The sequence below is a fragment of the Pelobates fuscus genome, chromosome 13 (genome assembly GCF_036172605.1).
Source record: "Pelobates fuscus isolate aPelFus1 chromosome 13, aPelFus1.pri, whole genome shotgun sequence".
NCBI lineage: Eukaryota > Metazoa > Chordata > Amphibia > Anura > Pelobatidae > Pelobates > Pelobates fuscus.
Window position 1 is genome coordinate 62,477,287 of NC_086329.1, and position 27,905 is coordinate 62,505,191.

Here is a 27,905-nt window from a genome sequence, read left to right on the forward strand (position 1 = left end):
GAAGACTTTAAGAACCGTTACTTCATAGGGTTTTGTGCCTTTGGGCTAACCTGTCCTCTGAAACTAACTAATAAAGTTTATCTCTTAGAATATTAACATTTCATAGGGGGGACTGATGTAGAATTATTAAAAATCTTTATTGTACTTGTATTGAATTATTGCACTAACTCCATTTTAACCTGATGCTGTGACAAATCCTCCATTTTGTCCTCCTAACCTGACTTCTTCAATCCTCCATTTTGTCCTCATAACCTGACTTCTCCATATGAAAACTACATTACATGACAGAATTGCTCAGCACATCTAACACAACAGACAAAGACTGTATTTTTCCATAAAGATATGACTAACCCAGGAACTGCTGAATTTCCCCTAACTCGCAACATAGTATAAATTGAAGGCCATGAGAACACTGTAGTAATGAAATGTTCTATTCATAAGAGACCTTGCACCTGACCACGAGATCTGACATCACCGACCGTGTAAAATGACGCTCAAGACCCCCTTGTCCCCACCCGTGTCCAAAATAATACCACCTCTTGGTGGGTGGACACGAAGCTAACCACTTAGTTTTTGATCCAATTAATAATATTGATGGGTGGACACTGATATAGTCACATAACGTTTAATCCAATTAATGATGTTTATTTGTTATTATCTGATATTCAATGATGATGTCATTTTGCTTTTAAAAAGATCTTCACAACTGTTTTCCAACCAGATTGCATTAAATTTTCTGAAGTGCTTTTAACCTGAACTCCATGTGTCAGTGTGAGCTTACTTCTGCGTATACGCAATTTAATCATCTCAGATTTGGACAGGAACAGATAGACCTTTAAACATATTTGTTTATTTCTAAATTAATCTACATCACCTGCATTCCCAAAGGCACTCAAACTAAACACAAATATACGCATGCTGCAGGGCTGTGTGTATAATTGGTGTCTATATGTGAAAAGAAAATCACTAATATTATACATTTTAATGTAACCTTTTTTTTTAACCTACCGTATATGTATTTCTGTTTTCTTTAGGCTGTTCTTCCTGTTTTACTCAAAAATGAAACTGAATTTCTTTTCTTACTGGGCGAGTTGGAATGCAACATTTTAGAACAAGTTCATAAGGTAATGGTAGAATTTAAATCTGGATAAATTAGAACCTCTTGAATACTAAACCCCCTAAACGTTGTTCAGCTTAGCTCCTCCTACCTTAGAGTATTGTAAATTGTAGCGAAGATGAAGTCAAACTTTGTGACTTCTATAAATGTGATACGGTCAGGTTCAGAGGAAACCCATTGCTTTTAACAAAGAGAAATGTGGATACATCATTGGATAACTCAGGGGGACAAAGACACTGCACCCAGACCAGTTAAATGAGCTGAAGTGGTCTGGTTGTTTATAGTGTCCCTTAACAAAAATACACAGACGCAAGCACTTTTAGACCATTGAATAGATTTAAATCTATGTACTATATATTGCCTGAGCTCTTCTGGGTGACTATTATGTGACAACTGTAACATTTATTTTAAAGCTCTGACTCAAATGCTTTGCTTTCTTTAACTGTCTGTGCTCTTCGCCAGGAGTTGCATGATGCGTTTTTACACAGTCAACATGAATCTAAGGAAAATAGGAATGAAGGACCGGGCCCACAGCTCAGCCATGAAACCATCACTGTTTTACAAGATGTTCTGTCTAAAAACCCACGACTAACACAAGCTATCTTTCAGTTTTTACTTGTTGATGATGGCCACACATCTGCACTGGAATATAATAATAGCTTGCACAGAATTTCAGTGGACTATCTCTTACGCTTGTTAACATCTCTTGAACACCTCCAACATAGTGATCAATCCAAGACACATCTAGAAGAACAGAGAGCAGAGCAGATTTACAACATCTTAAGCACTATGCACTTTAATGTGGAACATCAAGCGATTGACTTGAAACACTTGTGTGAAGAACTCTATAGAGCCTGTCGGAGAAAGAGAAATGTTTTGATTGAAGAAGACGTACAAGGATGTATGCTACGAAAACACAACTATGGATTAATTCGTTTGTATGGAAGTGTGGCTAGTGAACAAATAAAGGAACAAATCCTTATGTGGAATGCTATAGAAAAAGGTTTGTCCTTGTACGACGATTGTCATTGTATTGTTTTTTCCCCCCCCTGGTTTTAAAGAATGCATTAATGCAATGCAATTTGGAATTTTTCTACACCAGGATTTTAAACTGTAGGAAACACCAAAAGGAGTAGAAAAGGGAACTTGTGCTTTAAAACTAGGGAAGAGCTTTACATAACATATTTTTTTGTTCCCTCCCCCCCCCCATACTTTAATTGTTTTTTTTTTTTCAATTAAATTATGGTGATAACACTTTTTTATTTTCATAATGCATATGTCATAATACTGTTTTTTATGATTGTTTTGTCCTCATAGTAAACTTTTGTCTTTTTTTTGTTTTGTTTTTTTCTTTATGTCTGACTTTTCTAATTTATTTATTTTTGTGTTTGTGTAACTGTAGAGAATTTCTCAATATGACGAGTCATTGTTATCCCTTCAGCCAATTGAAGTGATCTGGGTGCCAACTACCATCACCCTTAACCCTGCAAGTGTAATTATTGCAGTTTTTGTAAACTGCAATAATTACCTTGCAGGGTTAAGTCCTCCTCTAGTGGCTGTTCTTAGACGGGTTCTTAGACGACTTTTGGTCATCTAAAAGACGCTGGAATCCCGTTAGGAAAGCATTAAATAATACTTTCCTATGGAGAAATCCTAATGCGAGTGCGGCCATTGCCGCACATGCTCGTTAGGTCTCCCCCCCCGCCGGCTGACGTCGGTGTGGGAGGAGCGTGGGCGGAGCCTGAACCAGCCCCGACGGGGTTTAAACCCCTTCAGCGACGTCGATGGGGGCTGGAGAGAGGGGGGCACTCCATGATTCTGAAGTGCCAGGAAAACTGGTTTGTGATAAAATAGATTTTAACCAATGCCTTTATTTACAAAACAGTAACTTTAAAATCATATGAATTACAAAATAAAAATGTATCAGCTCTCTTATCCAACCAGTGCTTTCCCATTTGGACAAAAGTGACATTGAAATTATAGATAATTAATGTAACTGAAGGGTGATCTTAGGGTGCTGGATAGAGCCCCGGTTTATCAAACTATACCTAAATGAATCAGGGGATGGAACCAAGAGACTGTTTGCAGTATAACTGTCTTGAGCTGTAATGATTGTGTTTTTTTTTTTTTTTAAGTGACAGTTTAAATATTCCCTAGACTAACTAGCACTTGAGATGGGACCGTTTATATCCATAATACTGCTAGTTAGTCTGCGGTAATACGACTACCTATTGCAATCTCTTTTTAACCGTGAACCATAACTTTATCAATGACTATAATACCTTGTTGTTCTGTTTGTTCCCTTATAATTTTTCTGTTATTGTGTTATTTGCTTTATAGACCTTTAACTAATTTACATGTGTATATTAGTGCTTTAAACATATGTATGTATGTATGTGTATATATATATATATATATATATTTATTTATTTCTCTCCAGTTGGTGATCTCTCTAATAGTGAGCGAGCTATCCTTGCCTTATTCAGTAACCCTGAGCAATCTGACCCCTGGAAGGCTGCCTATTTCTATTGCTGTTCCACTGGAAAACACTTTCTGGAGCAGATTGTGGTGCGTGTGTTCATTGATTTTATTTTATTTATTTTTCCTTATTTCTTTCCCAAAGAGAAAATATAAAAATCTAACAGTTTAACGTATACATATGTTGTTTTTTTGTATTTTGTTTTTTCAATGGCCACATGCTTTTGATTCCTTAAAGGTCTTAAAAGCCCCAAATAGCTTTATTTTAATGAAGCCTTACAAATAAATATTCCTAATGCTATAATGCCCTGGTCACATTTTAGGTGATGGGCCAGTGCTTACAAAAGTAAAAAATTGTGCATATTTGCATGTGGGTCGAATTTGTGTTAACTTTAAAACCACTTTTTTTGTCAAATGCATTCACTGCGTTCTTTTTTTTTTTTGACACCTAAAACTTGAATAAAGTCTAAAATTATAATAAAAGAGGATTTTTATACTTTTTCTCATTTGCCTGCTGTTCTCCTCATGGAAGTTCTGCCACTTTGGCTGAGATCATTTAGATTGGAGAATAGTATGAATGTGGGGCAAAGCGCTGTTTTACTCTTTGTCAGAAGCACCTGTTATATTGACAGCCACTAGAGGCAAGTTAACCCTGCAATGTAAATATTGCTGTTTCTGCAGAAAGCAAATGTTTTCAACTGCAGGGTTAAAAGGTGATTGGCATGGCACCCAGACCACTTCATAGAGATGAAATGGTCAGTGTGCCAATGGTGTTCTTTTAACATTTTGCAGTTTCCTCACCTACTCGTGGCTGTCATTGAAACACCCACTAGCGGCTCCGGGAAAAAATAGATTCAACTATTCAATCATTTTGACATCTGTTTAAAGTATGTAGACATGAGATGCTTTGTGCACCCATTGATTGTTTGAGTGGTAAACACAAAGAATATTATTCTGGTGACTATAGTGTCCCTTTAGGACAAATAGTTTAAATTACATAAATGCATTAGGATATAAAGAATCTTAAATGTCCTCTAAACAGGTTGATAACGTGTTGGAGTACCAAATGAATAAGCTGGAAATTACACTGAATATAAAATAGAAACATTTGAAAAATTGCTCATATTGTTTACCATCTTTTTTTTTTTTTTAATGATTGGATTAAAACAGAATAACTCTTTCCTATATTATTTGTGATGCTATTTTTCAGCTTACTGCCTTAGCTTTGATAAAGAAGGAAGACTTCTACAATTTGGAGCTGCTTTTGAAGAAAGAATTTAAACCGCTTCGACGTCTCCTTGTGCTGTTAGGATGGGGTCACTGTCGGAGTATTGAAGCAGTAAATTCTCTTCTGTGTGCTCTCCATCAAGGAAAAGTAGGTCTTAATCATTCATGGTAAAATACAAAACCGATAAATAACTTAGGCTAAAATGCTAGGATGCGCTTACATTTCATCGTTTTAGTTATCCAAATTATCTTTTGTAGTAGAAGATTGCGGATAGGGGATGTACTCTGTGTAAGGAGTGCATTTGACGTGGACAGTGGACATATGGGGGTTGGTGGAGCTAAATGCTTCCTCAGGCCACCTGAAGATGTGGGATTTCATCTGATAGCATAACTCTCCCACTGAAAGCTTGAGTTCAATAATTTCTCATTAAAGTAATCTGGAGTTCTTTGAACTTAAAGTGTAAATACATAAAGGGAATCGACACAGTAAAGGAGGAGACTATATTTAAAAGAAGAAAAACTACCACAACAAGAGGACATAGTCTTAAATTAGAGGGACAAAGGTTTAAAAATAGTATCAGGAAGTATTACTTTACTGAGAGGGTAGTGGATGCATGGAATAGCCTTCCAGCTGAAGTGGTAGAGGTTAACACAGTAAAGGAGTTTAAGCATGCATGGGATAGGCATAAGGCTATCCTAACTATTAGATAAGGCCAGGGACTAATGAAAGTATTTAGAAAATTGGGCAGACTAGATGGGCCGAATGGTTCTTATCTGCCGTCACATTCTATGAAAAGGCTGCATTGGTTCATGAAAATTGTATAGTAAGATTGCATCTCTGTCATTTGTAAATAGTTGGCAAGGGTAGAGCTGTGACACTAGACCAGGGGTAAGCTACCTTTTGTAGTACTGTACCAAAACAAGATCTGGATGTCCTTTGGCGTGCCGATCCCTTATATTTCTTTTTATTTTTTTATTGAGGTATGTTATTCTACTTGTTATTTATGAGTGCTGCAGTTGCTTTGTAGCGTTGTATTTGTTTATGTTTTATATTGTATATGTTCATGAGTAGTTTGTGATATTGGCTATGATACCTATGAATCTGGGATTTGTATGAGGTCTGCTTGTGGTATTGTGTGGATGAAATGTCACAGTGTGTCTGGTGGTGTGTGTCTGTGTGGGTAATGCAAGTGAGGCTGCTTGTGTGGTTGTGTGCGTGTATTTGGAATGTCGGAGTTTTGTTTGTGGGAACTGTGCGTGTGTTTGTGTGGGGGCTGTTTGTATTATTTGTATGGGTGGGCTTCTTCTGCAGCTCTGTATTTATCTAGCAGTGTGGGTGACTTTTCTGAAGTCCAGTGTGGACCGGGTTTGCCAGGCGCAGGTCATGGGTAGGAGCTGCAATAGCGGCTGTTGGCTGCTCTACTCCAGTGCAGCTTCCTGTTCACAAGTGCTGGGAGGAAGTGGTTTGAGTGTTCTAAATGTGCAGCAATGTTTATAGAGGATTGTCCTGCACTCACCACTTGCTTTGCACTAGCAGATATTTGAAGACCCTCTGGGACACCTGACAGGCCAGAGTCTATTTGGCTTTGGCAGCCTTGAGTCCTGTGCATGGCAGACGTGCCATAGGTTGCTGACCCCTGCACTAGATTATGGATCTGAATTTATATTTTCTTGTTCTTTTAGTGCCTGAACAATAACACATTCTTGCCCTGTTTTACAATAAACTTGTAATGTATTTATTTTTCAGGATACTTGCAATGATTTAGTGTTTAAAGAAGTCTGTGATGGATTGATGTTTCAGGTTGATGCTTTAAGATGGTGCATAGAACATAACAGGTATTTAAATGATTTTATTTTATTTGTTAGCACTTGAATGTAAACGTTGAATGGATTTGTCGAAAAAGCAGAACAATAGAACCTCAGTCGTTGGGAATCTATTCTACATAATGTTGTTGCTTTTGTTTAATTCAAGTTCCTTTTTAAGTGTCTTTAGATTAATTTCATATACCTTAGGAAATCTTGCAAGTAAGAATATACACCTAACTCTTTCATGATTAAATAAACTTTATGAACCTATTTATAAATGGCATTGACAAATAGTTTGTTGATGGAAAGGTGTAACCATATGCTATACAATGCATAATATTTATCAGTTCTTATATAATGATACTAACCAAGGTACTGTCCTGATCTTTGTACATTAGTACTGTAGGTACCATAATAACTTCAACTTTTTGAAGTAGTTTTGGTTCCTGAAGTCCACTGATTCTGGATCCCACATCAATGGTAAATGATCTGTTCACTTTTTTGCAGAAATGCTTGGTTTCTGGCAGCTTGGCCATTACGTTATAGCAGGCAGCATTCTGTTTTGAACTTATATCATATTTCCAATAGATCTCTAATTTGGCTGGCAGTGATAGGTGCTCAGCTGACACTCTGCCTATCACTGCCCACTTCCCCTGGAATTATGTGAAGTGGAGTCATTTCGTTTCGTTTCCGTGTATTTGATTTGCACAACAAGTTTTCATATTTTGTTATAGCTTTTAGATGTTGATTTGCAAGCCTTAAACAGGAATGCCTGCTCCAGATAAACTCAGGAAGGGATTAATTGTGTTCTATTTAGTCCCTCAAAGTTAGGCATAATATATACGCCATTATTTATTGATATGGAAAAGCTTTAAAGAAGTTGTGGGTTGAATTAAGCAACCATGGCCTGTTATTTATGAGTTAATGTAAAGGTTCTAAAAGGATTTTACAAATAGAGTCTTGATCCAAGGAAAGAAAATGTTATTTTATTTGTTTATACTTGCATTCTCTTTTTTTTTCTTCCAGTCAGAGTATTCCTAAAAAAACTCTCTTACGCCACTTGAACAGTATAGAGAGCCAATCAGCCTTGTATATACTGCATCACCTGACTAACCTGGCAGAGGTAAACGAGGACGACGTGCTTAAGCTCCTGCGGGCAGAACCCTCCATTGGAAAAGGAGGAGATGGTATGATTTTGCAAATTAGTCAGGGCTGAAAAAAATGCTCTCCTGTACATGTTTAATGTCATTTTTCTGGAAGCCATCTTACATTTCTGATTTCACACCTGCTTCTCTCTTTCACCCAGCAATCCAAAATAAAACAGATTAAAAAGGAACTAATGGATACTGATTAATTTCTGTCCTGCAGTTTTGCATTTAACCTTCCTTCTTTTGTCCTATAGTCAGAGGAGTCTTGTCGGTGTTCCTTTAAACATGCTTTCTGTGCAGAAATAATAATGCCATAGTTGTTAGTAGTTTAGTGCAGACACAATGTGTTCAGATGCAATGCTAGCCAATATGTTGACACAACAGGTATACAGTTAAAGGAGGACTAGTTGCAACATATGTTCACTGCATGTTACTCTCCATGGTAGTTTATCAATTTTCACATGTGCCAGATTTTTTCCCCTTTAATTTCTTTATATTTTTAAACCATGTAGATGCAAGCATCTCCCTGCAGCAACACAACAGTGCTGTGTTTCAGGCATTTTGTGCTATAAAATATGCGATTTATGCAATCTCTCTCAATGCTCATAAGAGCGTCCGATCCAAGGGCTGCCAGCAGAGCTTTCTGAGTGGATCCACAACAAGCACTGAGGTTCTCAATATTCCAGAGGAGTCAGTTCCATCACAAGGTATCTTTCCTTATTACTACTCCACATTGTGTAGTTGTACCTGTGACTTTGACATTGCTTAGCCAATAATTGTGTAATTTGTCTCCTGTCAGATGGCTCTAAGATGTATGAACAATCCAAGGACTGCCAAGAGAGCTTTCTGAGTGGATCCACAAAAAGTACGGAGGTTCTCAGTATGCCAGAAGAGTCCATTAAATCACAAGGTATCTTCCGTTACACCCACTCAGTGTTTTTTAGTTGTACCTGTGACTTTGATATTGCTTAGCCAATAATTGTGGAATTTTCTTCTTTCAGATGATTCTAAGCTGTTTGAGCATTACTTATCAAAGTGCCAGTATTATTTACAACTATTACCGGCTCATTTGAAGCTGGAACTGTTGGAGAACATTTTCTCTCTTTTCTTTGTGTCACTAAATGACTTGAACACCAGCTCCTCACAATCTGATGACTGTGCTATGGAGCAAAATGAAGACTACGTACATCTCAATATTGAAAGGCCAATAAACTTGGATAGTAGAGAATATTCTCAGGTTGTCGTATCTGCAAAACAGACTCACCACAGCGAAGGCTCTATTAACAGTATTGATTTGTCTGATGTTTCTGAAACCTCTTCCTTTTCTGATGTGGAAAACGCTGAAAAGATTTCACATGGATTCCTCAGAAATAATTATTTAGACCTGGAACATTTCACTAGAGAATTGTCAGGGTTTGTAGTTGATGAATTGTCCATGGATGCGTTTTTGAAAATGTTAAAAGAAAACATTGAAGAACTGAAAGACTTCATTTCATTGTGTGGAGATAACCTTAATGAAGAGCAAACGTTGAATGAATGTTGGTCCAACTCTACATTCAAAAAGGATTTCAATTGTAGAATACTTCAGTTATCTAAATATATATCAGAAGCCCAGTGGCGATACAAGGTTGTGATGAGCAACAGAAGTGCATGTAAGCAAAATATTGGCTTTCTTTTTATTTGTTGTTGTGTGGTGGTGGTTTTTATTTACTTATTTCATTTGTGGCTTGCTGATAAATTTGTAATGATGCTATCTAAAATGATAGTAAATGAAGGCCCTTTTGTTTATACAAGGGTATTTATCAAGTATTTGAAGTTGAACTGTGGTGGTAGCAGCTCCATGTTGTGGTTTGTTTGGTATTACAGGACTGGATATTGTGCAACGTGGGACAGTGTATAGTGCTACATTGCAATCTGTAATGGGTTTCAGTATTGGTTTATGTACTTAAGACATAAATTGGGAAGTGGACTCAAAAGTGCCAAAATAGTGCAGGAAAGCTGCTGACCACACGATGACTCCTCAATCCAATAAAAAACAATGTTTATAGATAGACTCTGTAAACATGCAAGAAAACAATATATAAGTGGAGCTCTGAGATACCTGTACAAACAAATTTGTTGAGTATGTTGGTAAAATATTATTACAATAATCTGCAAATAATAGACAATCAAATCATAGTGCAGATATTTCTTGTAAAATATGGATAGTTGTACAATACAAATTAGCAACTCACAAGTATAGAGCCAAGAGGTCACCTGGCTCTAGTGATGTACGCCTTGGGATCTTTTAAGGGAGATCCACTACCCTCTCTTTGGAAAATTCCAAAGGTGGTTGAGACGAAACACCTTTGGAATTTTCCTGTCCGCACCTATTTCTTACAATTGGAAGTGGAGGAGACTAGGAGGAGACAAAGAGAGGGTAGTGGATCTCCCTTAAAAGATCCCAAGGCGTACATCACTAGAGCCAGGTGACCTCTTGGCTCTATACTTGTGAGTTGCTAATTTGTATTGTACAATTATCCATATTTTACAAGAAATATCTGCACTATGATTTGATTGTCTATTATTTGCAGATTATTGTAATAATATTTTACCAATATACTCAACAAATTTGTTTGTACGGGTATCTCAGAGCTCCACTTATATTTTTGTTTTCTCGCATGTTTTGTATTGTGAAGGTTAAGGGAATCCTTCTCTTAAGTGTTGAGCCTGATCTCACCTTACTGCATTAGTGTGCACTTTCTTTCTTTGTATACATAAGACTCTTTAAACAAATCAGGGCACCACAATCAATAATATCATCATATAAAAAGAACAATAGAGAGAAAATAATAGTGCAGTAATTTAATACAATTAAAATAAATATAAAAAAACAAAACAAATGAAACACTCACATTAAACAGTGACACAATTAAATTGCATTAAATGTGCAAAAATCTATTTGTAGCCACGATGGGTTTAGTCCCACAGGGAATAACAGCAGTCAGTCTTAATATCGGGAACCTGGAGACCACCACAATGCAGAGGAGAAATCTGGAAGAACGCTGGCTATTGTCCCTCTTGTGTAATCCACAAGAGGAACAATTGTGCCAGCAGTCTTCTGGATTAATAAAATTTTACTGTGTGGTATATACATCCACCCCAGTCAATAGTGGAGGGCTATAGGCTATACCAGTTACCCTAAATTATAAAGGGCTCTGTAACCTAAAAATAAGCACACATATAGTGAAATATTGCCAATATTTAGTGAAAAATTGTGCTTTAATTGGAAACTCTCACATTGGATGGAGACTAATATGGACATGCTCTACTCACATGGGCTGATTTGTACTTAGGTGATACTGTCCCTCTTCCGCTGTATCTTCAAGCTTTTGAAGACAAACTAATTGATAAAGTCGATTGTCGGTCAAACGTGACTTGGGAGGACTGCTGGAGAATATTTTCAGCTTATTTGATTTGAATTGTTTGTTTTTGACATAATTTAATAAGTAGTAATATTTAGATATTTCATGTGGACTCCATGTACTATACTTGTCCAGTTTCCAAAGAAGGATTTGTGTCCTCTTTATAGAAACAAAGATCTACACACTTAGAGACAAATATCATAGGCTCTAAAAAAAGGTGAACAGTTTGCAGTGTTTCACTATATTTGATATTTGAATAGCATATTGCACTCTTTTTTTTTCACAACTTTTTGTCTTTAAAAGTTTGACAACATACAGCGGAAGAGGGACAGTGTGACCCGACGAGATTAGAGCATGTCCGTATTAGGCTCTATACAATTTTCCATTTTTCACAAAATATTGGCAATATTGCACTATATGTATGTTTATTTTTTTTATACTACACAGTCCTTTATAGTTAAGGGTAAGTGTTATAGCCCATAGCTCTCCACTATTGACTGGGATGGGTGTATATACCACACAGTTAGGTTTTATTAGTTTATCAGGGATTTGTTCTGGGACCGCTTCTATTCAACCTACTTATAAATTACCTTGAAATAGGCATTTAAAGCCATGTTTCAGTATTTGCAGATGCTGCAAAACTCTGTGAAGTAATACAATGTTAGCAGGATATTGCTTTGCAGAGGGTTTTAGATAGATTAGGTTACTGTGCACTCAAATACAGATAACCTTTGTAGAGACACCATGGTCACCATAACAACTACAGCTTATTGTAGTTGTTCACGTGAGTATAATAATTCCCTGCAGGCATTTTCATGCAAACACTGCCTTTTCAGATAAAAGGAAGTGTTTACATTGCCACCTAGGGACAGCTCCAGTGGCCACTCCTCAGATGGCCACTGGAGATGATTCCTGAGGCATTGCTGCACAGTGTCTCCACACTCTGCATGGAGACACTGAACTTTCCTCATATAGATGCATTGATTCTAGAGATGCATTGATTTTAGGGAGCTAAGGGGAGACAAGCCACTTAAATGGTAGATTGAACACTATAGGGTCAGGAATAGATTTGTGTTCCGGACCCTATGGTATTTCTATAATGTAGAAAAATTAAAAATTATGCACTTTTGGGTAAAGAATGCACAAGCAACTTACACCCTTAATGGTAGTGAATTAGAGCTAACACACACAAAGGATTTGGGAATTGTTATAGGCCTCACACTAGGCAGCAAAGTGCAATGTCAATCGGCAGTTACTAAGATATGTTAAATATAAATAGGGGCATTAATTCTCAGGATTAAAATATAATTTTTGCTTCTTTATAAATCACTGGTAAGACCACACCTTGAATATGCTGTGCAATATTGGGCACCTGTTCTAAAGATGGATATTACGGCTCCAGAAAAAGTCCAGAGGCGGATTACAAAATTGATAAAAGGAATGGAGCATTTTAGGTATGAAGAAAGGCTAACAAATTTCAATCTATTCATAAACCGAACTATACATGAGGTCATGCATTTAGACTGAAGAATGGAGATTTTGTCTAAGGCAAAGGAAAGCGTTTTTTACAGTAAAATCAATGATGATGTGGAATTCTCTGCCTGAAAATATGGTTTTATTAGAGTCTATATTGATATTTAAACAGCAATTGCATAGATACTTGCAAAAAACATAATATACAGGGATATAATTTTTAATTTGTGGGATAATAGCTTCTTGATCCATGGACAGATCTGACTTCCATTTGGTCAAGAAGGTATTTTTTCCTAGTTTGTTGCAAATTGGAAGTGCTTCAAACTAGGGATCGACCGATTATCGGTCTGGTCGATATTATAGGCCGATATTTTGTATTTTCAGCAGTATCGGCCGATACCGATATTTCCGATAATGCAGACCAGTGCGCCATCAGGGTCCTGGGGTACCCAAGGCTGTCCTGGGGGGCCCAACAAGCACCTACTTACCTTCTCAGCAGCTCCCTTCAGCTCCCCTGTCTAACTCTCGCGAGTCCCACGGCCGTCAGAGCGTTGCCACGGGTTACCATGGCAACGCCCTGTGCAGCATTCAGCCCGCGAGATTTAGACAGGGAAGCTGAAGGAAGCTGCTGAGAAGGTAAGTAGGCGCTTGCTGGGCATATCCCCCATCCCTGGCCAGGTAAGAAGCAGGGAGGGGGGACTAAAAGCTCTTACCTCACCCATGAATATTGGGTCATGGCTTCCATTTAAAGAATGGGTAGTGGCCAGATCACTGTCCACCTGCACAGTTGGGCTAATAATTTAAATAAATTAAGCGGTGGAGACACTACTCCATCGGTGGCAAGCAAATGTGACTATAATTAAAATTAACTTAAAAAAATGCCCCCCCCCCCCCATTTTACACACTTAACATACCTACACACACACACACACACACACACACACACACACACACACACTACATTCATTATATATACACACTCTGCATTCATTATATACACACTACAAAAACACACACCTTGCATTCATTATATACACACACTACTGAATGAATCTGAATTTAAATATAATTTTTTTTTAAGTTTGAATCATTTTATTTTGTCTTGCAATTTCAAGCCTTTACATATGATTTATTTCTTAATGCAGGTAGCAAGTCAGCTGGTTTTACTGCCAGGGATGGCACAGATAACCGAACACAAGCTCAAGAACAAAATCTGATTCCCATGATGCTCTCCTCACCTGAATGTTTGCTTGTGTCATGTATATTGAGAGGGAACTACACAGAAGCGCATCAGGTATTTTGGATAAGAACCGTCTCAATCTCGTTGATTCTCGTGATCAAAATATAATTTGCCTCTTTTTAAATTAATGGTAAGACCCACACTTGAATATCTAGTGCAATCTTGGGCACTAGTTTTAAAGAAGGATATTGCAGAACTAGAAAAAGTACAGAGGTAAGCTACAAAACTAGTAAGGGGGATGGAAAACATTAGTTATGATGAAAGGATAGGAAAATTGGAATTTATTTTTTATTTTTTTTCTTCTACAAAAAAGGTGTCTCAGAGGGGATAATAGCACTATGCAATTATACACAGGATTAGTACAGACCGCTGTGTGCTAACCTGTTCATTAGGACTGAAAGAAAGGTTTACATTAGAGGAAATAGTTCTTTACAGTAAGAACAATAAAGATGCAGAATTTTCTACCTAAGTCTTATTAGATGCTATATATATATTTAAAAAAAAAAAGGCTTGGATGCTTTTTTGCATAAACAGAATATTTAATGTTATAATTGATATGTATGTAAACAGGTTGTTGATCCATGGATGAATCTGATTGCCATTATGGGGGCAAGAAGGATTGTTTTCCCCTTTTGTGGCATAATTGAAAATAATAACTATTGGGTTTGTTTTTTTTGCTTTGTTTTGGATGAACCACATAAAATAATGATTTGAAAGGTTGCACTTGATGGACTTAATTTTTTTTTTCCGTCTTTTCTTTTTTTTTTTCAACCTGGATTACTATATAACTGAACTTTTATAGTCCGCAACATATATCTCAATATAGGAATTTCTAAATATAGTCACCGTATGCCAGCCACTCAGAGGCTACCTGTGTTGCTGACGTGGCTATTGCTAAATGTCTTATGAGTGAGGCATTCGTGCAATAGTCTGCTGGAGGTCATCGGCTGGCCATTTCCATAGTTGCATTGGGGACTTCTGGGAGTTCCTGGAACATGCTGATATGGCATATATAGGACTAATGCTGGTAGCCGTTATATCAGGTAGCCTCTGTTGATAGCTGTAACTGATTGGAAATGGCATTTTGCGATGTAGGCCCATTTGTTTTGATAGTCAAGTAAGACAACTTGGCATCTAGCACACACTGTCTTATATTCTGTCAATACTAATAGAGAGAGCAGGGATATGACGTTGTTATATCCTCACTTCTTCCATACAGCACCCGGTCGCAAACAAGCAGAATCCAGACATGACATGCTTGCACCATGCTTCTTGGCCTTGTTATTAGTGCTGGTGAGATGGATATTGGGCCACATAGTGGAAGGGATAGATGTGGAAGGGATCGATGGGGAATTCGGGTGAATATTTCGTACCGGAGGGGTGGATCTTGGGAGAGGGAGTGGGCGGGAGGGGTGGATATTGGGAGAGGGAGTGGGCGGGAGGGGTGGATATTGGGAGAGGGAGTGGGCGGGAGGGGTGGATATTGGGAGTGGGCGGGAGGGGTGGATATTGGGAGATGGAGTGGGCGGGAGGGGTGGATATTGGGAGAGGGAGTGGGCAGGAGGGGTGGATATTGGGAGAGGAAGTGGGCGGGAGGGGTGGATATTGGGAGAGGGAGTGGGCGGGAAAGGTGGATATTGGGAGAGGAAGTGGGCGGGAGGGGATGATATTGGGAGAGGGAGCGGGCGGGAGGGGTGGATATTGGGAGAGGGAGTGGGCGGGAGGGGTGGATATTGGGAGAGGAAGTGGGCGGGAGGGGTGGATATTGGGAGAGGGAGTGGGCGGGAAAGGTGGATATTGGGAGAGGAAGTGGGCGGGAGGGGATGATATTGGGAGAGGGAGCGGGCGGGAGGGGTGGATATTGGGAGAGGGAGCGGGCGGGAGGGGTGGATATTGGGAGAGGGAGCGGGCGGGAGGGGTGGATATTGGGAGAGGGAGCGGGCGGGAGGGGTGGATATTGGGAGAGGGAGCGGGCGGGAGGGGTGGATATTGGGAGAGGGAGCGGGCGGGAGGGGTGGATAGTGGGAGAGGGAGCGGGCGGGAGGGGTGGATAGTGGGAGAGGGAGCGGGCGGGAGGGGTGGATAGTGGGAGAGGGAGCGGGCGGGAGGGGTGGATAGTGGGAGAGGGAGCGGGCGGGAGGGGTGGATAGTGGGAGAGGGAGCGGGCGGGAGGGGTGGGTAGTGGGAGAGGGAGCGGGCGGGAGGGGTGGGTAGTGGGAGAGGGAGCGGGCGGGAGGGGTGGGTAGTGGGAGAGGGAGCGGGCGGGAGGGGTGGGTAGTGGGAGAGGGAGCGGGCGGGAGGGGTGGGTAGTGGGAGAGGGAGCGGGCGGGAGGGGTGGGTAGTGGGAGAGGGAGCGGGCGGGAGGGGTGGGTAGTGGGAGAGGGAGCGGGCGGGAGGGGTGGGTAGTGGGAGAGGGAGCGGGCGGGAGGGGTGGATATTGGGAGTGGGCGGGAGGGGTGGATATTGGGAGAGGGAGTGGGCGGGAGGGGTGGATATTGGGAGAGGAAGTGGGCGGGAGGGGTGGATATTGGGAGAGGGAGTGGGCGGGAAAGGTGGATATTGGGAGAGGAAGCGGGCGGGAGGGGATGATATTGGGAGAGGGAGCGGGCGGGAGGGGTGGATATTGGGAGAGGGAGTGGGCGGGAGGGGTGGATATTGGGAGAGGAAGTGGGCGGGAGGGGTGGATATTGGGAGAGGGAGTGGGCGGGAAAGGTGGATATTGGGAGAGGAAGTGGGCGGGAGGGGATGATATTGGGAGAGGGAGCGGGCGGGAGGGGTGGATATTGGGAGAGGGAGCGGGCGGGAGGGGTGGATATTGGGAGAGGGAGCGGGCGGGAGGGGTGGATAGTGGGAGAGGGAGCGGGCGGGAGGGGTGGATAGTGGGAGAGGGAGCGGGCGGGAGGGGTGGATAGTGGGAGAGGGAGCGGGCGGGAGGGGTGGATAGTGGGAGAGGGAGCGGGCGGGAGGGGTGGATAGTGGGAGAGGGAGCGGGCGGGAGGGGTGGGTAGTGGGAGAGGGAGCGGGCGGGAGGGGTGGGTAGTGGGAGAGGGAGCGGGCGGGAGGGGTGGGTAGTGGGAGAGGGAGCGGGCGGGAGGGGTGGGTAGTGGGAGAGGGAGCGGGCGGGAGGGGTGGGTAGTGGGAGAGGGAGCGGGCGGGAGGGGTGGGTAGTGGGAGAGGGAGCGGGCGGGAGGGGTGGGTAGTGGGAGAGGGAGCGGGCGGGAGGGGTGGGTAGTGGGAGAGGGAGCGGGCGGGAGGGGTGGGTAGTGGGAGAGGGAGCGGGCGGGAGGGGTGGGTAGTGGGAGAGCGGGTGGGTAGTGGGAGAGGGAGCGGGCCGGAGTGGTGGGTAGTGGGAGAGGGGAGGGGTGGGTAGTGGGAGGGGTGGGTAGTGGGAGAGGGAGCGGGAGGGGTGGGTAGTGGGAGAGGGAGCGGGCGGGAGGGGTGGGTAGTGGGAGAGGGAGCGGGCAGGAGGGGTGGGTAGTGGGAGAGGGAGCGGGCGGGAGGGGTGGGTAGTGGGAGAGGGAGCGGGTGGGTAGTGGGAGAGGGGGCGGGAGGGGTGGGTAGTGGGAGAGGGAGCGGGAGGGGTGGGTAGTGGGAGAGGGAGCGGGAGGGGTGGGTAGCGGGAGAGGGAGCGGGCGGGAGGGGTGGGTAGCGGGAGAGGGAGCGGGCGGGAGGGGTGGGTAGCGGGAGAGGGGGCGGGCGGGAGGGGTGGATGGATAGTGGGAGAGGGGGCGGGCGGGAGGGAGGGATGGATAGTGGGAGAGGGGGCGGGCGGGAGGGGTGGATAGTGGGAGAGGGGGCGGGAGGGGTGGATAGTGGGAGAGGGGGAGGGAGGGGTGGATAGTGGGAGAGGGGGCGGGCGGGAGGGAGGGGTGGATAGTGGGAGAGGGGGCGGGCGGGAGGGAGGGGTGGATAGTGGGAGAGGGGGCGGGAGGGGTGGATAGTGGGAGAGGGGGCGGGCGGGAGGGAGGGGTGGATAGTTGGAGAGGGGGCGGGCGGGAGGGAGGGGTGGATAGTGGGAGAGGGGGCGGGCGGGAGGGAGGGGAGGGTTATGAGATGCTTTGAGGGAGATGTGTTGTATGGAAAATGGGAGGTTGGGTAAGTTGGTAATAGGATAGGAAGATATTTAATTTTTTGTGTTTGTGTGGACTTTTTTTTTGTTTGTTTGATTTTTATATTGCTGACTGACACTGCACTAGATGTAAAAATGATTCATGAGTTATACAAATTAAATAAAAACAAACCCCACAAACTTTCTCTGTAAGAGGGTACACATTTGTTTGAATTCTTCTCTAAATTTATCAATGCTCTAATCCATTATTTTACAACTTATTGATAATGTGATTCTGCTTATTCTAATTTATTACAAATCCATTCGTTTAGGTTGCACTGATGTACAATCTGCAACATTCGTCAAGTTACAGTGAGTTAAAATTCATGGAATGCTATGAGGAAGTGATGCGAGAACTTGCTAGGCTTGAGCAAAAAATAGAAAATCAGATCTCAGAGGCCAACATTAGCAAGCCGAGTAATAGTCGCTCTACTCTCAAAGCCATTGGAAATGCAGCAGCTGCAGGTAATATTTTCCTTTTAATAATGTTAAATTTCCTAGGGTTATTACCCTTCTTGCTCAAATTGCTTTGGGAAAGTGGCCATTAATAAACTGAGCCACTTGCACAGTGCTTACATGTATTAGGAAGCAATGCAGAAGTGCAGCACTTACACAGAGCTGGTACAATAAGTAAGATACATGAATTATTGTGTTACTATGGCATCGTTAAAATGCGAGCTGACACATGCTTAATACTTTACTGTTTGCTGGAGGTCTCATCTTGACTAAAGCCTCAAATAATATAATATTCATAGTATGCAAGGCATGTTAAACAGATACTCCACTGCCCAAATAAATAAATCACTATGTAGTAGATATACCTACTATCGAAACATACATGCATTTAATTATGCTTTTTGTTTTCTTTGCTGGTATTTCTAAAACCAATTTGCAAGGCGGCAGATCTCGTTTGCAGCTTTTACAAGCATTCCTCTTCTTCCCAACCCAGACTTTCTGTGGCTGTACCAGGGCCAGCTCGTCCATAGACCGCAGTGGAACCATGGCTCCAGACTGCACACTGACAGAGTGGCGGCATTTTGCCGCCCCTGTCATCTAACATAGGCGTTCCCAACCCGTGGCAGTGGTGCAGCTGCACTACATGGGTTGCGAACCTGTGTGAAGGTACATCAGGTGGCCCGTGGCCTTAGGGCCTCCCGATAGACGTATGCAATGAGATGCCCGGTTGTGCACTGCGGCACTTTAACAGGGCCTCTTCCTATCCGCATGGAGAGCTGGGAGGAAGTGACAGCCTCTCTCTTCCACCCAGCTCACAAACTGACACAGAGCCGTGTGGTAGGAGGTGGCCGCGAGGATGGGACCAGACCTGGAGAGCATTTCCCAACTCTCATTGGCCACAGCCAGCAGAAGGGAATAAAGTGCTGGGTGGCTTAATTTTGTAATGTTTGTGTGTATCTTGGATGTGTATGTGAGTGTACATCTGTATGTATGTCAATATCTGCATGTGTGTCAGTGTTTGATAAATATACTGGCACACATGCAGATGCACAGACACACATACAGTTGCATAGACACACTGATACACGTGCAGATATACAGACACACAGATACAAACACTGCCACACATGCAAATACATTGACAAACAGATACAATCACTGTCACAGATACAAACACTGCCACACATGCAAATACATAGACAAACAGATACAATCACTGTCACAGATACTAACACACATGCATATATAGACACACAGTGTATAGGCAAGTGTATTGGCTGCAGTGCAGACACACACTTCATTCCCAGTACACACACACACACAGACACACACTTCATTCCCAGTACACACACAGACACACTTATCATCCCCAGCACACAGTTAGACACACACTTCATTCCCAGTATGCACACAGACACATGTTTTATCCACAGCACACACACACACACATAGAGACACTACCATTGCAGAAAGGTATGTTTTTGTTTTTTTTAGGGAGGGGGCAGCATTTCATCCTTGGACCAAGGTAGCACAATGTCTTGGGCTGGCCCTGGGCTGTCCAATAACATATTTTGCAATGCAGTTCAATGAGAAGCCTTTGCAAGGCAGGTGCTCTGAGCAATCACTATGCTATACAACCAGGAAATAGCAGAACTTGTCTGACAGCTAGGTGGGTAGAACAAGATTAACTTATAAACAAGAGAATATTATAACTCTAAAAATGGGAAAAAAGCTTGGAGAAACTCAGTAGCTTGCGCTTCGGTTAGTCTCTGCTCAAAAAATGTTTTTGCTCACTTGTGCCATTACAAAATGAACCTTATACCATTTGCATATCAGACTGATCCCACCCGCAAGGGCTGTCAAGAACAGAAATGCCAGTAAGTTATCTCTGCATGAGAAATACGGCAACACCGGACAATCGTTTCGGCCTTCTTAGGGCTTTGTGTAGCTCAAACATGTCAAACTGACAGCCCATAATGAACATCTTGTGGGTCTAGTAAAGATATTCATTACTAATAGGGGGGCGGTCCGCCCCGGTTGCCATTCTTTAGGAAGGTGCTATCAGTGTTGCGATGGCCGCGACTGGACAGTGGAGGACATGGAGGTGCGCAACGCCACATGACCTTGACGTACTTGATTTTCTACTCCTGATGAAGTCTAATACATTAGACAAAAAGTACATTAGACAAAAGTACCATTTTTTAAAATTGAATTTTGCACTTTTTTGGAAAATGACAAAAGAACGCTTGCTTTTTACAAATAAAGTGCTAGGGGGTTGGAGTGTTCCTTTAAAGGGACACGATAGGCACTTTAACAGCTTAATTTTGTTTTAAGTTGTTATAGTGCCTGCAGTCCTGCCCCCTCACCCAAACCCTTTAGTCTAATTAGTCACTAATTAGAGTTTGGCTTTGGAGTGTTGCTTCATGCCACGCCTCCAAACCCTCTGGGTACGAGAGCCGTCATATACCATGACATCATGCACGTCATATCTTCTCAGGGACAAACTTTACACAATAATGCTGTTAGATATAGTCATTCTTGCAAAATCAATTTTCAAAGTTGTATGTGTTTGATTTCTAGGTATTTGCTGTATTTCACTGTATACAAATGTATTTTTTTTTTTTTTTCAGGCATGGTGTCGTACTCTATTTCAGATGTAATGGATAAATTACTGACCCCAGGAGAAGGGCGAATACCTGCATTACATGATGATTTCTGGATAAATAGCGCTAGATTAGAGAAGGTTAGTTCTTGGAGGTGTGTGATAGAAGAACTGATTCCCTCGGCAATGACCACTTTTGATCTGGCCTGCACTCAGGCTCGTGTCTGGAAAACTTGCAAACAACTGCTTGAAACTGCAGAAAGAAGACTGCATAATCACTATGAAATAAAAGGTAGGTTGTAGAGTACATTTATATATTATTTTCTTTAATTTTTTTCATTAAAATGATAGCATGTAATACACAATAGTACCAACATGGGACCTATGATTTAGTAATACACATTATATGATATAGGTTTGAGTGGTATAGGAAAACATCTCACTTTATAATATAGGCAAAGTATAAAAATGACACTGCATGTAATGTTAGCTAGGGATTCAGCTTGCAATCATCCCGTTCCCCAATCTGCAAGATGACAACCAGCCATTTGGTGGGTAGTCCCAAGCTAATTGAGACCTGTAGCTCCACAGGCTGCTGTGACACTGCTCCTAAATTCCACAAGGTCTCCCAAAAGCAGCAGTCGCCATCTCACTGTCAGCCTGGACTGTGTAACCATAATGGTTGTAGTGCTCAGGTCTCCTCTTCCATCCCCTGCCATCTTGGAAGCAGATGTGTTGGATCCTGTGAGCTAGGTAGGGTACCTTTAGAGCGCCGTCCTCTCCCACACCAGACCTGCTTGTAGGCCGCTAGAATCTCGATCCAGACATTCGAGGTGAATACAGCAACAAATGTGGTATCCTTTGATTTGTTGAGCTGCCCTTTCTTAGGTAAGGTATTTTTTGCACAAGATCAGCAAACTGAATTTATGTATATAAAACCAATGCATTACACAGGAGCTCGCTCAGCATGTGTCTTCTCTGCTTGGATTTCAAGATCAACTCCCTTAAAGGATACTTTAAGCATCATAACTGCGTGCCATAGCAGCTATGGTTCTAGGAGTCCCTGACACTGTTACGGTAATTAATTTCTGTGTGGTTTTACTGTTACCTGGCTTTGTTAGTTTCCTGCAGTACATTCGGTATGCACTGATATGCTAATTTGGAAATCCATACTTCTACATTAGCTATATTAATTTTTTGTGACTTTTGCAGAGCATTCATTGGCTCAGAATGTCCAGGGGAATCCTGGCAGGAGCAATATTTAAGTATTTGCCATAGTGGTAATTTCCCTTCTTATTTAGTGCACAAATGTGTATCAGTCACTGTTTATTTGTTTTTTTGGGGGAGGGAGGGTGCATTTAAGACTTTATTTTCATAATCTATTCACTTATATAACTTTCCATAGGGAGCATTATCAAAATGCATAAAAACTTGGACAGTTTTACCAGTTACAATCCCTGCTACTTTTGGTTTTAAAGTGGCACTGTCACCATCTGGGGACTTTGCATAGTTTGCAAAGACCTCCAGAGACATCGCCACTGGGTGTCCAATGGCCTGGGGTGTTGGCAAGAGTGAGTTCAACTTACCTGAACCTATCCTTCACATGTACTGCTATCTTCTTCTGGCCGGTCCTCTAATGCTTAGGAGCCAACATCACTGCTGTACTCGGATTACGGATGCGCATGAATACAGCATTGAGGTCTATGGAGGGTCCCATGAGACCACGGAATTCTCCATAGATAGAGCCAATTCTCTGCTGCCGTTACTGGCATAGGAAAAATACTGAGGCAAAGTAATCTGTGCCTCTTTGTCTCAGTTTATCTTTTGATTGGGTTGGAATTTCAGTGAAGATTTTATCATTATGAAATACGCATTTTGCGTGACAGTGCCACTTTAAGTTTGGAATTTATTTTGAATTCTCTCTCTAGTATATAACTCTGTAAGTATTGATTGTAGAGATGCCTTATTCACTTACGGTTCTCACATTTTTACTGTGCAGGTCATACACAAAGCGGTTCATTTCTTTTTTTTTTTTCTTTTTCTTTTTATAAATCTAATTTATTGCATTGCAGTAATATCCCGCTATAAATCTGTTTTCCTCTGGTTCCCCAAAATACAGGAATGTTCTTGTTTTGCTTTTTTTTTATTTGCCTTTTACATTTTATTTATTTTGTCAATTTACAAGACTAAATTTCAGTTCTAATATTTGGAATTGTGACACTGGTCCAATGTATCATCGTTGAGTAATTGAACAAGCTACAATTTTAAATTAGTTTTGTATGTAGGACCATTTTTTTTTTTTTTTTATGAGCGGAGAAGGAGCCAGAGGGGATCAAGACACGGGTTGGCAAAGGGGGCAATGTCTACACTTACCTTTAAGCCCCTCTCTAACTCAAAATCACTGTAAGCAATAAATGGCCTTGGGCCCTTTCATCACTGTATGACACAAGGATGTAAATATGATTGATGATAAATATTTAAGTGGTGGTTTGTGGAATTGTGGATGAACAGTGACTCTAACCTCTTGTCTCAGTCTCTCTTCCAGTAAGTAAAGAGAGATCTGGAGACTTTTTAAAAAGCAAACTAACTTTTTTTTTTTTTTTTTTTTTTTTTTTTAAGACTAGACTTGTTTAATTATGTTTCTGTAAGCTCAAAATAGTTTTATAGGTGAGGATAATGCAAGGTATAAAAACGTGTTTTGTAAGAAACTGTAATACTTGTGATTAAAAAATGTAAATGTAAAAATATTTGTTTCTGCAGGCAGCAAGCAGTTTCCTATAATTAATTATCCAGAAGGTATACGTGGCTTTCCATCAGTCCTTCAGCAAATTAGTAAAATCATTACTTACCCGTGTCCTGCTCCAGTACAAGATGAATTAGGTATCCTGTCATATTATCATTTTTTTTTTAAACTTCATATGTGTGGTCAATCTCATGCCTGATAGTAATAGAAAAGAAAAGGAAGAAAAGAAACCTTTTTACACAGTACTGGAGACCCTATCTTCAGAAGGATATTGATACCTTAGAGAGAGTTCAAAGAAGGGCTACTAAACTGGTTCATGGATTGCAGGATAAAACTTACCAGGAAAGGTTAAAGGATCTTAACATGTATAGCATGGAGGAAAGACGAGACAGGGGGGATATGATAGAAACATTTAAATACATAAAGGGAATCAACACAGTAAAGGAGGAGACTATATTTAAAAGAAGAAAAACTACCACAACAAGAGGACATAGTCTTAAATTAGAGGGACAAAGGTTTAAAAATAATATCAGGAAGTATTACTTTACTGAGAGGGTAGTGGATGCATGGAATAGCCTTCCAGCTGAAGTGGTAGAGGTTAACACAGTAAAGGAGTTTAAGCATGCGTGGGATAGGCATAAGGCTATCCTAACTATAAGATAAGGCCAGGGACTAATGAAAGTATTTAGAAAACTGGGCAGACTAGATGGGCCGAATGGTTCTTATCTGCCGTCACATTCTATGTTTCTATGTTTCTTTTTGACTACGTGTCGAATATATCTTGGGCTATGTCTGCTCTCCACAGTTTCATACCAATGTTGAAATATTATAAACTGGAATATTATTATTTCATTACATTAATACCAAAATGAGTTTGCCTTACATTAGGATGTATCCAGCGCCAATGTCCCTCAGTGTTGGTTCAGGCTCCGCTCCTCTCCTCTCCCATCAACGTCAGCCGATGGTGGGGGAGATCTAATGTGCATGCGCCGCTATTGCCGCACTGGCATTAGCTCTTCCACCATAGGAAAGCATTGTATATTGAATGACCTGAATGTCCTCATGCATAGCGTAAGTACGTCCAGTGTCAGGCGACCAAATGTAGACCGCCACTAGAGGTAGTGTTAACACTTAAAGGTAATTATTGATTATTAAAAATTGCAATAATTACCTTTGCAGGGTTAAGGGACCTGGGACACTGCGCCCAGACCACTTTAGTGAGATAAAGTGGTCTGGGTGCCTGTAATGTCCCTTTCAATTTCAACTTTTTTATTTTAATTTGAGTTTCAGATCGGAGGTCATGAAGAAATTGTTAAATATATTCCTTTAGAGCTCTTAGTCAGGTCACAACGGCATCTTGGGTCAAAAACACTCTTAAAATCAAATCTTAATGATTGAAGCATAGCTAAGCCTACCCAATTGCAATAGGAAATATTCTTTTGAATTATGGCTTTCATTGAGTGTGGAATATTTTACTGCTGTGCTAACCATGTAAATAAAGAAAAAAAATTTTTTGTGAGAATTCATATTCTTTATAAATACTGTTGTGATACATTTGTCTCCCAAACAAAATTGAAATTGTCATCAATTATCTGATGATTACTGGAACAGCTTAGAATACCTTATTCTAGAAATGTGTCAATGGCTCTCTTTAATTAACATGGGGTCTTCTTCATTATTTTGGAAACTGTAATACATGTAAAGAAGCGAAACCTCCAGCTATTTGTAACGTCCCGTATGTTTGTGGGGGTTTTTTATTTTTTTTTTACAAATCTTTTAAAAAGGAAATTGTAGTACAACACGAATAATAGAAAAAGATATCAATGTGAGATGATCTTAATTTACAGCTTAACAAATGTGACAGCTGGCGTTAATTAACAGATCATTCAGGTTTATAGGTTGTTGGGTTTTTTCAATTTATTTAGTCATGACAGTGCAAAAAGACAATACAGATTACATAGTGTAATATGCAAAAAGGCAACAGGTATGGTCATAAGAAAAGCAATGACAGTCAGAAATTTAAAGCCACCTCACTTTACCGAATTTGAACATTTCTCACTTGGAGTATTGTACACAGTACTGGAGACCGTATCTTCAGAAGGATATTGATACTTTGGAAAGAGTTCAGAGAAGGGCTACTAAACTGGTTCATGGATTGCAGGATAAAACTTACCAGGAAAGGTTAAAGGATCTTAACATGTATAGCTTGGAGGAAAGACGAGACAGGGGGGATATGATGGAAACATTTAAATACATAAAGGGAATCAACACAGTAAAGGAGGAAACTATATTTAAAAGAAGAAAAACTACCACAACAAGAGGACAGAGTCTTAAATTAGAGGGACAAAGGTTTAAAAATAATATCAGGAAGTATTACTTTACGGAGAGGGTAGTGGATGCATGGAATAGCTTTCCAGCTGAAGTGGTAGAGGTTAACACAGTAAAGGAGTTTAAGCATGCGTGGGATAGGCATAAGGCTATCCTAACTATAAGATATGGCCAGGGACTATTAAAAGCATTAAGGAACTTGGGCATACTAGATGGGCCGAATGGTTCTTACCCGCAGTCACATTCTGTTTCTATATAAGTATGGATAGTTACAAGGTAGGTAAAAGGTAACTGAAAAACCTAAACTCAGAGCTTGCATAGGCATGGTAAGGGGGAGACACATAATTAGAGGTAATTAAAGCTGTTTAAATGTTCTACTATAAAATGTTATGCACAAATGCAAAAATAAATGTTACCCAAATACTATTATTATAATTTTTTTCTATTTTGTTTTACATATTAAAGGAGATAAAATAAGCAACCAATTCAAGTGTAACATTACAGAGATTTTGCACACTTGCTATGCAGTAATGTCCGATGAGTATATTATTCGCAATATTACACTTGACCGTGAGCGGGAACAAATTCTCCTTTGTCTTAAAGCTGCAATATCTGTTCATGGTGAGTAAAGTTTTGTCATCTGTGCCTGTCAACCCTGAAATACTTCAAAAGCATAATCCAGGGTGCGCTAAATAAAATAAAGGGAGATGAAAAAGTCTTTATGGGTACAATGTGGACCTTGAGTGAGTGTTCTTATGTTCTTTCTTTGTAGTATCTCAGTAGTCGAATATGGAATACAAAAGCAGAGAGGGGAGACCAATAGTGCAAAACCGTAATGCGGAAAGGATCACGAACAACACAGACGTGGAGAAGTGCCAACTTACAATTTAAAGAGCTAAGCCCAGCTCTAGGTAAAACAGCATACAGTGGTATTTAATACTCCCCACATGTAGGATATTACTGGACAATTGGAGGTGTCTTCACAAGATTCTTTACACCATCCCAGACAGACGTCAGCATATAAAATATATAAAAGATGGAAAAACCCAATGGTGCAATAACTTTGGTAATACTGCAACAACAGACAACACTGAGGTCCTAAGAGTGCCAACTTACAATTTAAAGAGCTATGACCAGCTCTGAGTAAAACAGCATGCAGTGGTATTTTAACTCCCCACGTGTAGGATATTCCTCTAATGATGCTTGCAGTCAGGGGCGTATTTGCCGCGAGGCAAACAAGGCATTTGCCTTGGGCGGCATTTTCCAGGGGGCGGCAAAAAAAGCCGCCCCCAAACGCCCAGGGCAAATGCCTTGTTAGCCTTGCGGCTAACAGACATCCTGGGCTGGTGGCTGCTGGGCTGGTTGCTGGGCGGGCGGGCGGCTGGCGAGGGAGCACTTCCTCTGAGCTGTCTGCTCAGCTCCCTCGCGCGCCGCAGAGTGAGGCTGGGAGCCGGAATATGACGTCATATTCCGGCTCCGCCTCCCAGCCTCACTCTGCGGCGCGCGAGGGAGCTGAGCAGACAGCTCAGAGGAAGTGCTCCCCAGGTAAGGAGGCTGGGGGGGTAAATAAAAAAAAAAAAATGAGTTCATGTGAGTGAGTGTGTGTCTGTTAGTGTGTGTCTGTTAGTGTGTGTGTGTGTGAGCGTGTCTGACTGTGTGTGTCTGTTAGTGTGTGTGTGAGTGTGTCTGTTAGTGTGTGTGAGAGTGTGTGTGAGTGTGTCTGACTGTGTGTCTGTTAGTGTGTGTGTGTGTCTGTTAGTGTGTGTGTGTGTCTG

The 27,905-nt window shown here is 41.4% G+C and overlaps 1 protein-coding gene across 1 annotated transcript in view; it reads left to right on the forward strand.

Annotated features, from left to right (window-relative positions):
- The window catches only part of ZFYVE26 (zinc finger FYVE-type containing 26), a 159,646-nt gene that overhangs the window by 11,408 nt on the left and 120,333 nt on the right, over positions 1-27,905 (forward strand). Inside the window, exons 3-16 of the mRNA XM_063439262.1 lie at positions 1,035-1,124; positions 1,580-2,120; positions 3,558-3,685; positions 4,806-4,970; positions 6,570-6,658; positions 7,655-7,815; positions 8,289-8,483; positions 8,576-8,686; positions 8,778-9,428; positions 13,799-13,947; positions 18,274-18,466; positions 21,088-21,351; positions 23,820-23,939; positions 26,596-26,751. Coding sequence (XP_063295332.1) covers positions 1,035-1,124; positions 1,580-2,120; positions 3,558-3,685; positions 4,806-4,970; positions 6,570-6,658; positions 7,655-7,815; positions 8,289-8,483; positions 8,576-8,686; positions 8,778-9,428; positions 13,799-13,947; positions 18,274-18,466; positions 21,088-21,351; positions 23,820-23,939; positions 26,596-26,751 — 3,013 coding nt within the window. The remainder of the gene's footprint in view (positions 1-1,034; positions 1,125-1,579; positions 2,121-3,557; positions 3,686-4,805; positions 4,971-6,569; positions 6,659-7,654; positions 7,816-8,288; positions 8,484-8,575; positions 8,687-8,777; positions 9,429-13,798; positions 13,948-18,273; positions 18,467-21,087; positions 21,352-23,819; positions 23,940-26,595; positions 26,752-27,905) is intronic.